We start from the raw sequence: 14,767 nt of genomic DNA on the forward strand, positions 1-14,767 counted from the left end.
GGGGATGGTGTGTTCAGCTGTGTTGCTTTTACGCCAAACATAACGTTTTGCATTGTTGCCAAAAAGTTCAATTTTGGTTTCATCTGACCAGAGCACCTTCTTCCACATGTTTGTTGTGTCTCCCAGGTGGCTTGTGGCAAACTTTAAATGACACTTTTTATGGATATCTTTAAGAAATGGCTTTCTTCTTGCCACTCTTCCATGAAGGCCAGATTTGTGCAATATACGACTGATGCGACTGATCCTATGGACAGAGTCTCCCACCTCAGCTGTAGATCTCTGCAGTTCATCCAGAGTGATCATGGGCCTCTTGGCTGCATCTCTGATCAGTCTTCTCCTTGTATGAGCTGAAAGTTTAGAGGGACGGCCAGGTCTTGGTAGATTTGCAGTGGTCTGATTCTCCTTCCATTTCAATATTATCGCTTGCACAGTGCTCCTTGGGATGTTTAAAGCTTGGGAAATATTTTTGTATCCCAATCCGGCTTTAAACTTCTTCACAACAGTATCTCGGACCTGCCTGGTGTGTTCCTTGTTCTTCATGATGCTCTCTGCGCTTTTAACGGACCTCTGAGACTATCACAGTACAGGTGCATTTATACGGAGACTTGATTACACACAGGTGGATTGTATTTATCATCATTAATCATTTAGGTCAACATTGGATCATTCAGAGATCCTCACTGAACTTCTGGAGAGAGTTTGCTGCACTGAAAGTAAAGGGGCTGAATAATTTTGCACGCCCAATTTTTCAGTTTTTGATTTGTTAAAAAAGTTTGAAATATCCAATAAATGTCGTTCCACTTCATGATTGTGTCCCACTTGTTGTTGATTCTTCCCAAAAAATACAGTTTTATATCTTTATGTTTGAAGCTTGAAATGTGGCAAAAGGTTGCAAAGTTCAAGGGGGCCGAATACTTTCGCAAGGCACTGTATATATATATATATATTAAGGAGGGCCTTTAAAATGTTTGGTCAGAGACCCCCCCCCCGCAAATTTTGCTACCATTGCTAAAAATAATTCTAAGCGAAACACTGGCATGTGTGTGTCTCACGCCCTCTGCCCAGCCCCTCACAAGGATGACACACAGTCTCACCACTTCCCTTCACTCTGGTAATCTCTGTAATTGGTAGCCTACCAATATGAATGTCATTCTCTTAATTGATATTGTGTACATCAAGAGGACGTGAAGAGGCTCAATACCCGTCCCCCCGTCCCTCTCAAAGCTCATTGGAGGAGAGGATCCATTGTCCCTCACCTCGGACCTCCTCCTCCAATGAGCTTTGAGACGGACGCGAGAGGAATCAACGATGGGAGGTCAGAGCCTTACACCCCCTTAATTACATGATAAACATTCTTTACCCCATAACCGTAGTCTCCATCTACCCACAACCCACAGTTTTACCTCGTAACCGTAGTCTCCATCTACCCACAACCCACAGTTTTACCTCGTAACCGTAGTCTCCATCTACCCCACAACCCATAGTTTTACCTCATAACCGTAGTCTCCATCTACCCACAACCCATAGTTTTACCTCATAACCGTAGTCTCCATCTACCCACAACACACAGTTTACTCCATCTACCCACAACCCACAGTTTACCTCATAACCGTAGTTTCCATCTACCCACAACACACAGGTTACTCCATCTACCCACAACCCACAGTTTACCTCATAACTGTAGTCTCCATCTACCCACAACACACAGGTTACTCCATCTACCAACAACCCACAGTTTTACCTCATAACCGTAGTCTCCATCTACCCACAACCCACAGTTTTACCTCGTAACCGTAGTCTCCATCTACCCACAACCCATAGTTTTACCTCATAACCGTAGTCTCCATCTACCCACAACCCATAGTTTTACCTCATAACCGTAGTCTCCATCTACCCACAACCCATAGTTTTACCTCATAACCGTAGTCTCCATCTACCCACAACCCATAGTTTTACCTCATAACCGTAGTCTCCATCTACCCACAACACACAGGTTACTCCATCTACCCACAACCCACAGTTTTACCTCATAACCGTAGTCTCCATCTACCCACAACACATGTCCACGTCACAGTGTACTTGGACAAGGTCTGACTGGTTTCTATCTAACGGTTCATCTAATAGCTGCAGATATAGCGGCTCATTATTTTTTCACCCAGTGCAGATCTGATTTGCGAGGATCTTCTTTTTATTCTTTCTCCATTTTAGATTGAAGCAGAAAGCTCCCTTTCTCCTCAGCTCCGTACATCCGTGGGAGTTTCTGCAGCTGCTCAGAGTTAGTTAGCTGTTAAGCATCCTCAGGGACACATGCAATATGTATGAAACTTTTAACTACTGCAGAGACATTACCTCAGGCTTTCGTGCTTTAAATGGTTGCAAAAAGCCTGAGAATGGCAGGCAGAATGAGAATGTATTTTCTATATTAAAAGTACGCTAGTAGTAGGATATGTGGTGTTAAGGGGAAGAGGCGCATGTAGTCTTACACACACACTCGTATGCACTGACACGCTAACACACACGCTCACACACACGCTAACACACACATTCATATGCACTGACATGCTAACACACACGCTAACACACACACTCATATGCACTGACATGCTAACACACACGCTAACACACACACTCATATGCACTGACACGCTAACACACACGCTAACACACACACTCATATGCACTGACATGCTAACACACACGCTAACACACACTCATATGCACTGACACGCTAACACACACGCTAACACACACACTCATATGCACTGACATGCTAACACACACGCTAACACACACACTCATATGCACTGACACGCTAACACTCATGCTAACACACACGCTAACACACACACTCATATGCACTGACACGCTAACACACACGCTAACACACGCGCTAACACACACACTCATATGCACTGACACGCTAACACACACGCTAATACACACTCATATGCACTGACACGCTAACACACACGCTAACACACTCATATGCACTGACACGCTAACACACACACTCATATGCACTGACATGCTAACACACACGCTAACACACACGCTAACACACACACACTCATATGCACTGATACGCTAACACACACGCTAACACACTCATATGCACTGACACGCTAACACACACACTCATATGCACTGACATGCTAACACACACGCTAACACACACGCTAACACACACGCTAATACACGCCATACCCCCTGTCCCACATATTCACACACACACACTAGTGGTAGTGTTTTAGTAATGTCAGAATGCCGTAGTGTCTGCAGTAGTGGGGAAGGCGCTGCAGGGCTCAGTCACATTATTCCTCCATGCTGGCACCATCTCTAAATGTCTGGTAATTTGCTGCCAGAAAAACAGCAATCCTGACAACGTTTTCTAATGTGAAATTAATAAGTGAAACTGTCTTGTCTGTTGTCCCCTTCACCATCCCGGTCTGATCAGATCTTAACAGAAAAAGGCCTGAGGAGATACTTCGTCTTCGTCGTCGTCGTCGTGCTAGGTCACCACTGGGAACACTCTGGTTGAATCAACGTTGTTTCCACGTCATTTCAATGAAATTCTGTTGAATCAACGTGGAATAGATGTTGAATTGACGTCTGTGCCCAGTGGGTCTGATCATCTCTCTGTCTTCTTCTACTATGGTCTGATCATCCCTCTCTGTCTTCTTCTACTCAGTTCGGATCATCTCTCTGTCTTCTTCTACTCAGGTCTGATCATCTCTATGATTTCTTCTCCTCAGGTCTGATCATCTCTCTGTCTTCTCCCCAGGTCTGATCATCTCTCTGTCTTCTTCTCGTTCAGTCTGATCATCTCTCTGTCTTCTTCTCGTTCAGTCTGATCATCTCTCTGTCTACTTCTCCCCAGGTCTGATCATCTCTCTGTCTTCTCAGGTCTGATCATCTCGCTGTCTTCTTCTACTCAGGTCTGATCATATCTCTGTCTTCTCCTCAGGTCTGATCATCTCTCTGTCTTCTCCTCAGGTCTGATCATCTCTCTGTCTTCTCCTCAGGTCTGATCTCTCTGTCTTCTTCTCGTTAGATTTGATCATCTCTCTGTCTTCTTCTCCTCAGGTCTGATCATCTCTCAGTCTTCTCCTCAGGTCTGATCATCTCTCTGTCTTCTCGTTAGGTCTGATCATCTCTCTGTCTTCTTCTCAGGTCTGATCATCTCTCTGTCTTCTTCTCATCAGGTCTGATCATCTCTTTGTCTTCTTCTCCTCAGGTCTGATCATCTCTCTGTCTTCTTCTCCTCAGGTCTGATCATCTCTCTGTCTTCTTCTTCTCAGATCTGATCATCTCTCTGTCTTCTTCTCCTCAGGTCTGATCATCTCTCTGTCTTCTTCTCCTCAGGTCTGATCATCTCTCTGTCTTCTCCTCAGGTCTGATCTCTCTGTCTTCTTCTCGTTAGATTTGATCATCTCTCTGTCTTCTTCTCCTCAGGTCTGATCATCTCTCTGTCTTCTTCTCCCCAGGTCTGATCATCTCTCTGTCTTCTTCTCCTCAGGTCTGATCATCTCTCAGTCTTCTCCTCAGGTCTGATCATCTCTCTGTCTTCTCGTTAGGTCTGATCATCTCTCTGTCTTCTTCTCAGGTCTGATCATCTCTCTGTCTTCTTCTCATCAGGTCTGATCATCTCTCTGTCTTCTTCTCCGCAGGTCTGATCATCTCTCTGTCTTCTTCTCCTCAGGTCTGATCATCTCTCTGTCTTCTTCTTCTCAGATCTGATCATCTCTCTGTCTTCTTCTCCTCAGGTCTGATCATCTCTCTGTCTTCTTCTCCTCAGGTCTGATCATCTCTCTGTCTTCTCCTCAGGTCTGATCTCTCTGTCTTCTTCTCGTTAGATTTGATCATCTCTCTGTCTTCTTCTCCTCAGGTCTGATCATCTCTCTGTCTTCTTCTCCCCAGGTCTGATCATCTCTCTGTCTTCTTCTCCTCAGGTCTGATCATCTCTCAGTCTTCTCCTCAGGTCTGATCATCTCTCTGTCTTCTCGTTAGGTCTGATCATCTCTCTGTCTTCTTCTCAGGTCTGATCATCTCTCTGTCTTCTTCTCATCAGGTCTGATCATCTCTCTGTCTTCTTCTCCGCAGGTCTGATCATCTCTCTGTCTTCTTCTCCTCAGGTCTGATCATCTCTCTGTCTTCTTCTTCTCAGATCTGATCATCTCTCTGTCTTCTTCTCCTCAGGTCTGATCATCTCTCTGTCTTCTTCTCCTCAGGTCTGATCATCTCTCTGTCTTCTCCTCAGGTCTGATCTCTCTGTCTTCTTCTCGTTAGATTTGATCATCTCTCTGTCTTCTTCTCCTCAGGTCTGATCATCTCTCTGTCTTCTTCTCCCCAGGTCTGATCATCTCTCTGTCTTCTTCTCCTCAGGTCTGATCATCTCTCAGTCTTCTCCTCAGGTCTGATCATCTCTCTGTCTTCTCGTTAGGTCTGATCATCTCTCTGTCTTCTTCTCAGGTCTGATCATCTCTCTGTCTTCTTCTCATCAGGTCTGATCATCTCACTGTCTTCTTCTCCTCAGGTCTGATCATCTGTCTGTCTTCTTCTCCTCAGGTCTGATCATCTCTCTGTCTTCTTCTTCTCAGATCTGATCATCTCTCTGTCTTCTTCTCCTCAGGTCTGATCATATCTCTGTCTTCTCGTTAGGTCTTAACATCTCTCTGTCTTCTCGTTAGGTCTGATCATCTCTCTGTCTTCTTCTCCTCAGGTCTGATCATCTCTCTGTCTTCTTCTCCCCAGGTCTGATCATCTCTATGCCTTCTTCTCCCCAGGTCTGATCATCTCTCTGTCTTCTTCTCTCCAGGTCTGATCATCTCTCTGTCTTCTTCTCGTTAAGTCTGATCATCTCTCTGTCTTCTTCTCCTCAGGTCTGATCATCTCTCTGTCTTCTTCTCCCCAGGTCTGATCATCTCTCTGTCTTCTTCTCCCCAGGTCGGATCATCTCTCTATCTTCTTCTCGACAGGTCTGATCATCTCTCTGTCTTTTTCTCCTCAGGTCTGATCATCTCTCTGTCTTCTTCTCCTCAGGTCTGATCATCTCTCTGTCTTCTCGTTAAGTCTGATCATCTCTCTGTCTTCTTCTCCTCACGTCTGATCATCTCTCTGTCTTCTTCTCCCCAGGTCTGATCATCTCTCTGTCTTCTTCTCCTCAGGTCTGATCATCTCTCAGTCTTCTCCTCAGGTCTGATCATCTCTCTGTCTTCTTCTCATCAGGTCTGATCATCTCTCTGTCTTCTTCTCCTCAGGTCTGATCATCTCTCTGTCTTCTTCTCCTCAGGTCTGATCATCTCTCTGTCTTCTTCTTCTCAGATCTGATCATCTCTCTGTCTTCTTCTCCTCAGGTCTGATCATCTCTCTGTCTTCTTCTCCTCAGGTCTGATCATCTCTCTGTCTTCTCCTCAGGTCTGATCTCTCTGTCTTCTTCTCGTTAGATTTGATCATCTCTCTGTCTTCTTCTCCTCAGGTCTGATCATCTCTCTGTCTTCTTCTCCCCAGGTCTGATCATCTCTCTGTCTTCTTCTCCTCAGGTCTGATCATCTCTCAGTCTTCTCCTCAGGTCTGATCATCTCTCTGTCTTCTCGTTAGGTCTGATCATCTCTCTGTCTTCTTCTCAGGTCTGATCATCTCTCTGTCTTCTTCTCATCAGGTCTGATCATCTCTCTGTCTTCTTCTCCTCAGGTCTGATCATCTCTCTGTCTTCTTCTCCTCTGGTCTGATCATCTCTCTGTCTTCTTCTTCTCAGATCTGATCATCTCTCTGTCTTCTTCTCCTCAGGTCTGATCATCTCTCTGTCTTCTCCTCAGGTCTGATCATCTCTCTGTCTTCTCCTCAGGTCTGATCTCTCTGTCTTCTTCTCGTTAGATTTGATCATCTCTCTGTCTTCTTCTCCTCAGGTCTGATCATCTCTCTGTCTTCTTCTCCCCAGGTCTGATCATCTCTCTGTCTTCTTCTCCTCAGGTCTGATCATCTCTCAGTCTTCTCCTCAGGCCTGATCATCTCTCTGTCTTCTCGTTAGGTCTGATCATCTCTCTGTCTTCTTCTCAGGTCTGATCATCTCTCTGTCTTCTTCTCATCAGGTCTGATCATCTCTCTGTCTTCTTCTCCTCAGGTCTGATCATCTCTCTGTCTTCTTCTCCTCAGGTCTGATCATCCCTCTGTCTTCTTCTTCTCAGATCTGATCATCTCTCTGTCTTCTTCTCCTCAGGTCTGATCATATCTCTGTCTTCTCGTTAGGTCTTAACATCTCTCTGTCTTCTCGTTAGGTCTGATCATCTCTCTGTCTTCTTCTCCTCAGGTCTGATCATCTCTCTGTCTTCTTCTCCCCAGGTCTGATCATCTCTATGCCTTCTTCTCCCCAGGTCTGATCATCTCTCTGTCTTCTTCTCTCCAGGTCTGATCATCTCTCTGTCTTCTTCTCGTTAAGTCTGATCATCTCTCTGTCTTCTTCTCCTCAGGTCTGATCATCTCTCTGTCTTCTTCTCCCCAGGTCTGATCATCTCTCTGTCTTCTTCTCCCCAGGTCTGATCATCTCTCTGTCTTCTTCTCCCCAGGTCGGATCATCTCTCTGTCTTCTTCTCGTTAGGTCTGATCATCTCTCTGTCTTCTTCTCCTCAGGTCTGATCATCTCTCTGTCTTCTTCTCCTCAGGTCTGATCATCTCTCTGTCTTCTTCTCGCCAGGTCTGATCATCTCTCTGTCTTCTTCTCCTCAGGTCTGATCCTCTCTCTGTCTTCTTCTACTCAGGTCGGATCATTTCTCTGTCTTCTTCTACTCAGGTCTGATCATCTCTCTGTCTTCTCGTTAGGTCTTATCATCTCTCTGTCTTCTTCTCGTTAGGTCTGATCATCTCTCTGTCTTCTCGTTAGGTCTGATCATCTCTCTGTCTTCTTCTCCTCAGGTCTGATCATCTCTCTGTCTTCTTCTCCTCAGGTCTGATCATCTCTTTGTCTTCTTCTCAGGTCTGATCATCTCTCTGTCTTCTCCTCAGGTCTGATCATCTCTCTGTCTTCTCGTTAGGTCTGATCATCTCTCTCTCTTCTTGTTTGTTCTGATCATATCTCTGTCTTCTTCTCCCCAGGTCTGATCATCTCTCTCCAGCTACTGCGAGGAGAGATGGAACAGATCAGGAGAGAGAACCCAATGATCTTCAATAGAGGCGTGGCCTTGACACGCAAGCTGGGTTTCCCCGATGTCATCATGCCAGGTGAGGTTTAAAAAAAAATTCAATTTAAATCAAATACAACTTTATTAGGACAATCTTAAGAACGGTGTTTCAAACATCTACAACACACGAGCGTAGAATCAGTATTTCTGTGGACGTCAGGGCTGAGGAGTGTGTATGAGGCAGGTGTAATGTACAGGGTGGTACACCTGTCTCTGCTCTCTCTAGGTAAATAGGACCCAGGAAGTTTTATTCTGACCATGTGACCTGACCAGTACGAACTCTGAACCCTGCTCTGGGACTATCTATCTGTTTGTTTGTCCATCCTTTTGTCAGTCAGTCACGTGCACTGTTGTGGTCCACATTCCTCACGTGCACTGTTGTGGTCCACATTCCTCACGTGCACTGTTGTGGTCCACATTCCTCACGTGCACTGTTGTGGTCCCATTCCTCACGTGCACTGTTGTGGTCCACATTCCTCTCGTGATTGATGTTGTCTGCACTTTACTCCCCCCCCCCAAAAAAATCTATATTCCACTCCGCTTCTAAATCCTCATTCCATTATCGCATCTCGTTATTGGTTAGTTTAGTGTGTATAGTTCAGCTCCAGTCTATCTTTATAATTTAAAAGAAGGATCTGCTTTCCAGCTGTCCTCATTGTGTTAAACTCAGGATCTGCTTTCCAGCTAATCCTCATTGAGTTAAACTCAGGATCTGCTTCCCAGCTAATCCTCATTGTGTTAAACTCAGGATCTGCTTCCCAGCTAATCCTCATTGTGTTAAACTCAGGATCTGCTTTCCAGCTAATCCTCATTGTGTTAAATTCAGGATCTGCTTCCCAGCTAATCCTCATTGTGTTAAACTCAGGATCTGCTTTCCAGCTAATCCTCATTGTGTTAAACTCAGGATCTGCTTCCAAGCTAATCCTCATTGTGTTAAACTCAGGATCTGCTTCCAAGCTAATCCTCATTGTGTTAAACTCAGGATCTGCTTTCCAGCTAATCCTCATTGTGTTAAACTCAGGATCTGCTTCCCAGCTAATCCTCATTGTGTTAAACTCAGGATCTGCTTCCCAGCTGTCTTCATTGTGTTCAACTCAGGATCTGCTTTCCAGCTAATCCTCATTGTGTTAAACTCAGGATCTGCTCCCCAGCTGGCCTCATTGTGTTAAACTCAGGTTCTGCTTTCCAGCTAATCCTCATTGTGTTAAACTCAGGATCTGCTTTCCAGCTAATCCTCATTGTGTTAATGATGTATTGTGTGAAATGCCAGTACATCAGTAGGTCTGAGTAACTGATTGGTCAGAGAGTACGGTTCAGTATTCATAGATTTATAAATGTTTATTTCTCCACGGGATTGATGGTGGCAAGTATTAGCAGACGTGGGTTCAAATGGTATTTTAAATCATTTCACTTCATCTGTGATTGATAAAGCTTGCCTGACTTAATAGATCAATAGGTAATAAATAGGAACCCTGTCAATCTGGCACTCCAGGCAGGCTAAAGAAAACCCTTCAAACCCTTGCAGATTCTTTAAAGTATAGTATTTGGACCCCGGTCTGAGAAGCAGTAGGGTTCAGCTGACTCAATCCGATCTGGGGATGAAATAATGTATTGCCCTCTGATTACATGGAAGGGAAACAAAATAGTGGCGTTCTTTTTTGTAGATGGCCGGTCTGGTTGTCATGGAGACAAGTTAATGAGAGCACTTTGTCAGGCTGCATGCTACAAGCTAGCTATAGTTACACTTAGCATGGCCCAATTGAAGTGGTAAGAGTAGTCTCTTTCAACAGCCGTCATTCTGTAGTTTGCTTTTCCTTTTCTCCCATGTCATGTGTTACTGTGTCTCTTTCTGTGTCCCCGGTGTCATTCTGGCCCCTCCTCCCTGGTGTCCATCTGGCCCCTCCTCTCTGGTGTCCATTTGGCCCCTCCTCCCCGGTGTCTATCTGGCCCCACCTCCCCGGTGTCCATCTGGCCCCACCTCCCCGGTGTCCATCTGGTCCCTCCGGTCCCTCCTCCCCGGTGTCCATCTGGTCCCTCCGGTCCCTCCTCCCTGGTGTCCATCTGGTCCCTCCTCCCCGGTGTCCATCTGGTCCCTCCTCCCCGGTGTCCATCTGGCCCCACCTCCCCGGTGTCCATGTGGCCCCACCTCCCCGGTGTCCATCTGGTCCCTCCGGTCCCTCCTCCCCGGTGTCCATCTGGCCCCTCCTACCCGGTGTCCATCTGGTCCCTCCGGTCCCTCCTCCCCGGTGTCCATCTGGTCCCTCCTACCCGGTGTCTATCTGGTCCCTCCGGTCCCTCCTCCCCGGTGTCCATCTGGTCCCTCCTCCCCGGTGTCCATCTGGCCCAACCTCCCCGGTGTCCATCTGGCCCCACCTCCCCGGTGTTTATCTGGACCCTCCGGTCCCTCCTCCCTGGTGCCCATCTGGTCCCTCCTCACCGGTGTCCATCTGGTCCCTCCGGTCCCTCCTCCCTGGTGTCCATCTGGTCCCTCCTCCCCGGTGTCCATCTGTCCCCACCTCCCCGGTGTCCATCTGGCCCCACCTCCCCGGTGTCCATCTGGCCCCTCCTCCCCGGTGTCCATCTGGTCCCTCCGGTCCCTCCTCCCCGGTGTCCATCTGGCCCCTCCTACCCGGTGTCCATCTGGTCCCTCCGGTCCCTCCTCCCTGGTGCCCATCTGGTCCCTCCTCCCCGGTGTCCATCTGGTCCCTCCGGTCCCTCCTCCCTAGTGTCCATCTGGTCCCTCCTCCCTGGTGTCCATCTGGTCCCTCCTCCCCGGTGTCCATCTGGTCCCTCCGGTCCCTCCTCCCTAGTGTCCATCTGGTCCCTCCTCCCTGGTGTCCATCTGGTCCCTCCTCCCCGGTGTCCATCTGGCCCCACCTCCCCGGTGTCCATCTGGCCCCTCCTCCCTGGTGTCCATCTGGTCCCTCCGGTCCCTCCTTCCTGGTGCCCATCTGGTCCCTCCTCCCCGGTGTCCATCTGGTCCCTCCGGTCCCTCCTCCCTGGTGTCCATCTGGTCCCTCCTCCCTGGTGTCCATCTGGTCCCTCCTCCCCGGTGTCCATCTGGCCCCACCTCCCCGGTGTCCATCTGGCCCCTCCTCCCCGGTGTCCATCTGGTCCCTCCGGTCCCTCCTCCCTGGTGCCCATCTGGTCCCTCCTCCCCGGTGTCCATCTGGTCCCTCCGGTCCCTCCTCCCTGGTGTCCATCTGGTCCCTCCTCCCTGGTGTCCATCTGGTCCCTCCTCCCCGGTGTCCATCTGGTCCCTCCTCCCCGGTGTCCATCTGGCCCCACCTCCCCGGTGTCCATCTGGCCCCACCTCCCCGGTGTCCATCTGGTCCCTCCGGTCCCTCCTCCCCGGTGTCCATCTGGCCCCACCTCCCCGGTGTCCATCTGGCCCCACCTCCCCGGTGTCCATCTGGTCCCTCCGGTCCCTCCTCCCCGGTGTCTATCTGGCCCCACCTCCCCGGTGTCCATCTGGCCCCACCTCCCCGGTGTCCATCTGGTCCCTCCGGTCCCTCCTCCCTGGTGCCCATCTGGTCCCTCCTCCCCGGTGTCCATCTGGTCCCTCCGGTCCCTCCTCCCTGGTGTCCATCTGGTCCCTCCTCCCCGGTGTCCATCTGGTCCCTCCTCCCCGGTGTCCATCTGGCCCCACCTCCCCGGTGTCCATCTGGCCCCACCTCCCCGGTGTCCATCTGGTCCCTCCGGTCCCTCCTCCCCGGTGTCCATCTGGCCCCTCCTACCCGGTGTCCATCTGGTCCCTCCGGTCCCTCCTCCCCGGTGTCCATCTGGTCCCTCCTACCCGGTGTCTATCTGGTCCCTCCGGTCCCTCCTCCCCGGTGTCCATCTGGTCCCTCCTCCCCGGTGTCCATCTGGCCCAACCTCCCCGGTGTCCATCTGGCCCCACCTCCCCGGTGTTTATCTGGACCCTCCGGTCCCTCCTCCCTGGTGCCCATCTGGTCCCTCCTCACCGGTGTCCATCTGGTCCCTCCGGTCCCTCCTCCCTGGTGTCCATCTGGTCCCTCCTCCCCGGTGTCCATCTGTCCCCACCTCCCCGGTGTCCATCTGGCCCCACCTCCCCGGTGTCCATCTGGCCCCTCCTCCCCGGTGTCCATCTGGTCCCTCCGGTCCCTCCTCCCCGGTGTCCATCTGGCCCCTCCTACCCGGTGTCCATCTGGTCCCTCCGGTCCCTCCTCCCTGGTGCCCATCTGGTCCCTCCTCCCCGGTGTCCATCTGGTCCCTCCGGTCCCTCCTCCCTAGTGTCCATCTGGTCCCTCCTCCCTGGTGTCCATCTGGTCCCTCCTCCCCGGTGTCCATCTGGTCCCTCCGGTCCCTCCTCCCTAGTGTCCATCTGGTCCCTCCTCCCCGGTGTCCATCTGGCCCCACCTCCCCGGTGTCCATCTGGCCCCTCCTCCCTGGTGTCCATCTGGTCCCTCCGGTCCCTCCTTCCTGGTGCCCATCTGGTCCCTCCTCCCCGGTGTCCATCTGGTCCCTCCGGTCCCTCCTCCCTGGTGTCCATCTGGTCCCTCCTCCCTGGTGTCCATCTGGTCCCTCCTCCCCGGTGTCCATCTGGCCCCACCTCCCCGGTGTCCATCTGGCCCCTCCTCCCCGGTGTCCATCTGGTCCCTCCGGTCCCTCCTCCCTGGTGCCCATCTGGTCCCTCCTCCCCGGTGTCCATCTGGTCCCTCCGGTCCCTCCTCCCTGGTGTCCATCTGGTCCCTCCTCCCTGGTGTCCATCTGGTCCCTCCTCCCCGGTGTCCATCTGGTCCCTCCTCCCCGGTGTCCATCTGGCCCCACCTCCCCGGTGTCCATCTGGCCCCACCTCCCCGGTGTCCATCTGGTCCCTCCGGTCCCTCCTCCCCGGTGTCCATCTGGCCCCTCCTACCCGGTGTCCATCTGGTCCCTCCGGTCCCTCCTCCCCGGTGTCCATCTGGTCCCTCCTACCCGGTGTCCATCTGGTCCCTCCGGTCCCTCCTCCCCGGTGTCCATCTGGTCCCTCCTCCCCGGTGTCCATCTGGCCCAACCTCCCCGGTGTCCATCTGGCCCCACCTCCCCGGTGTTTATCTGGACCCTCCGGTCCCTCCTCCCTGGTGCCCATCTGGTCCCTCCTCACCGGTGTCCATCTGGTCCCTCCGGTCCCTCCTCCCTGGTGTCCATCTGGTCCCTCCTCCCCGGTGTCCATCTGGTCCCTCCTCCCCGGTGTCCATCTGTCCCCACCTCCCCGGTGTTTATCTGGACCCTACGGTCCCTCCTCCCTGGTGCCCATCTGGTCCCTCCTCACCGGTGTCCATCTGGTCCCTCCGGTCCCTCCTCCCTGGTGTCCATCTGGTCCCTCCTCCCCGGTGTCCATCTGGTCCCTCCTCCCCGGTGTCCATCTGGTCCCTCCTCCCCGGTGTCCATCTGTCCCCACCTCCCCGGTGTCCATCTGGCCCCACCTCCCCGGTGTCCATCTGGCCCCTCCTCCCCGGTGTCCATCTGGTCCCTCCGGTCCCTCCTCCCCGGTGTCCATCTGGCCCCTCCTACCCGGTGTCCATCTGGTCCCTCCGGTCCCTCCTCCCTGGTGCCCATCTGGTCCCTCCTCCCCGGTGTCCATCTGGTCCCTCCGGTCCCTCCTCCCTAGTGTCCATCTGGTCCCTCCTCCCTGGTGTCCATCTGGTCCCTCCTCCCCGGTGTCCATCTGGTCCCTCCGGTCCCTCCTCCCTAGTGTCCATCTGGTCCCTCCTCCCTGGTGTCCATCTGGTCCCTCCTCCCCGGTGTCCATCTGGCCCCACCTCCCCGGTGTCCATCTGGCCCCTCCTCCCTGGTGTCCATCTGGTCCCTCCGGTCCCTCCTTCCTGGTGCCCATCTGGTCCCTCCTCCCCGGTGTCCATCTGGTCCCTCCGGTCCCTCCTCCCTGGTGTCCATCTGGTCCCTCCTCCCTGGTGTCCATCTGGTCCCTCCTCCCCGGTGTCCATCTGGCCCCACCTCCCCGGTGTCCATCTGGCCCCTCCTCCCCGGTGTCCATCTGGTCCCTCCGGTCCCTCCTCCCTGGTGCCCATCTGGTCCCTCCTCCCCGGTGTCCATCTGGTCCCTCCGGTCCCTCCTCCCTGGTGTCCATCTGGTCCCTCCTCCCTGGTGTCCATCTGGTCCCTCCGGTCCCTCCTCCCTGGTGTCCATCTGGTCCCTCCTCCCCGGTGTCCATCTGGTCCCTCCTCCCCGGTGTCCATCTGGTCCCTCCTCCCCGGTGTCCATCTGGCCCAACCTCCCCGGTGTCCATCTGGCCCCACCTCCCCGGTGTTTATCTGGACCCTCCGGTCCCTCCTCCCTGGTGCCCATCTGGTCCCTCCTCACCGGTGTCCATCTGGTCCCTCCGGTCCCTCCGGTCCCTCCTCCCTGGTGTCCATCTGGTCCCTCCTCCCCGGTGTCCATCTGGTCCCTCCTCCCCGGTGTCCATCTGTCCCCACCTCCCCGGTGTCCATCTGGCCCCACATCCCCGGTGTCCATCTGGCCCCTCCTCCCCGGTGTCCATCTGGTCCCTCCGGTCCCTCCTCCCCGGTGTCCATCTGGCCCCTCCTACCCGGTGTCCATCTGGTCCCTCCGGTCCCTCCTCCCCGGTGTTC

At 52.4% G+C, this 14,767-nt stretch overlaps 1 protein-coding gene across 1 annotated transcript in view; it reads left to right on the plus strand.

Moving 5' to 3' along the window:
• LOC110493302 (dedicator of cytokinesis protein 3) overlaps positions 1 to 14,767 on the plus strand; it is a 348,112-nt gene that overhangs the window by 243,081 nt on the left and 90,264 nt on the right. Inside the window, exon 14 of the mRNA XM_090206492.1 lies at positions 8,089 to 8,214. Within this exon, the coding sequence (XP_090062618.1) occupies positions 8,089 to 8,214 (126 nt within the window). The remainder of the gene's footprint in view (positions 1 to 8,088; positions 8,215 to 14,767) is intronic.

This window comes from Oncorhynchus mykiss, chromosome 17, assembly GCF_057628025.1.
Source record: "Oncorhynchus mykiss isolate SJ-2025 chromosome 17, ASM5762802v1, whole genome shotgun sequence".
Lineage (NCBI taxonomy): Eukaryota > Metazoa > Chordata > Actinopteri > Salmoniformes > Salmonidae > Oncorhynchus > Oncorhynchus mykiss.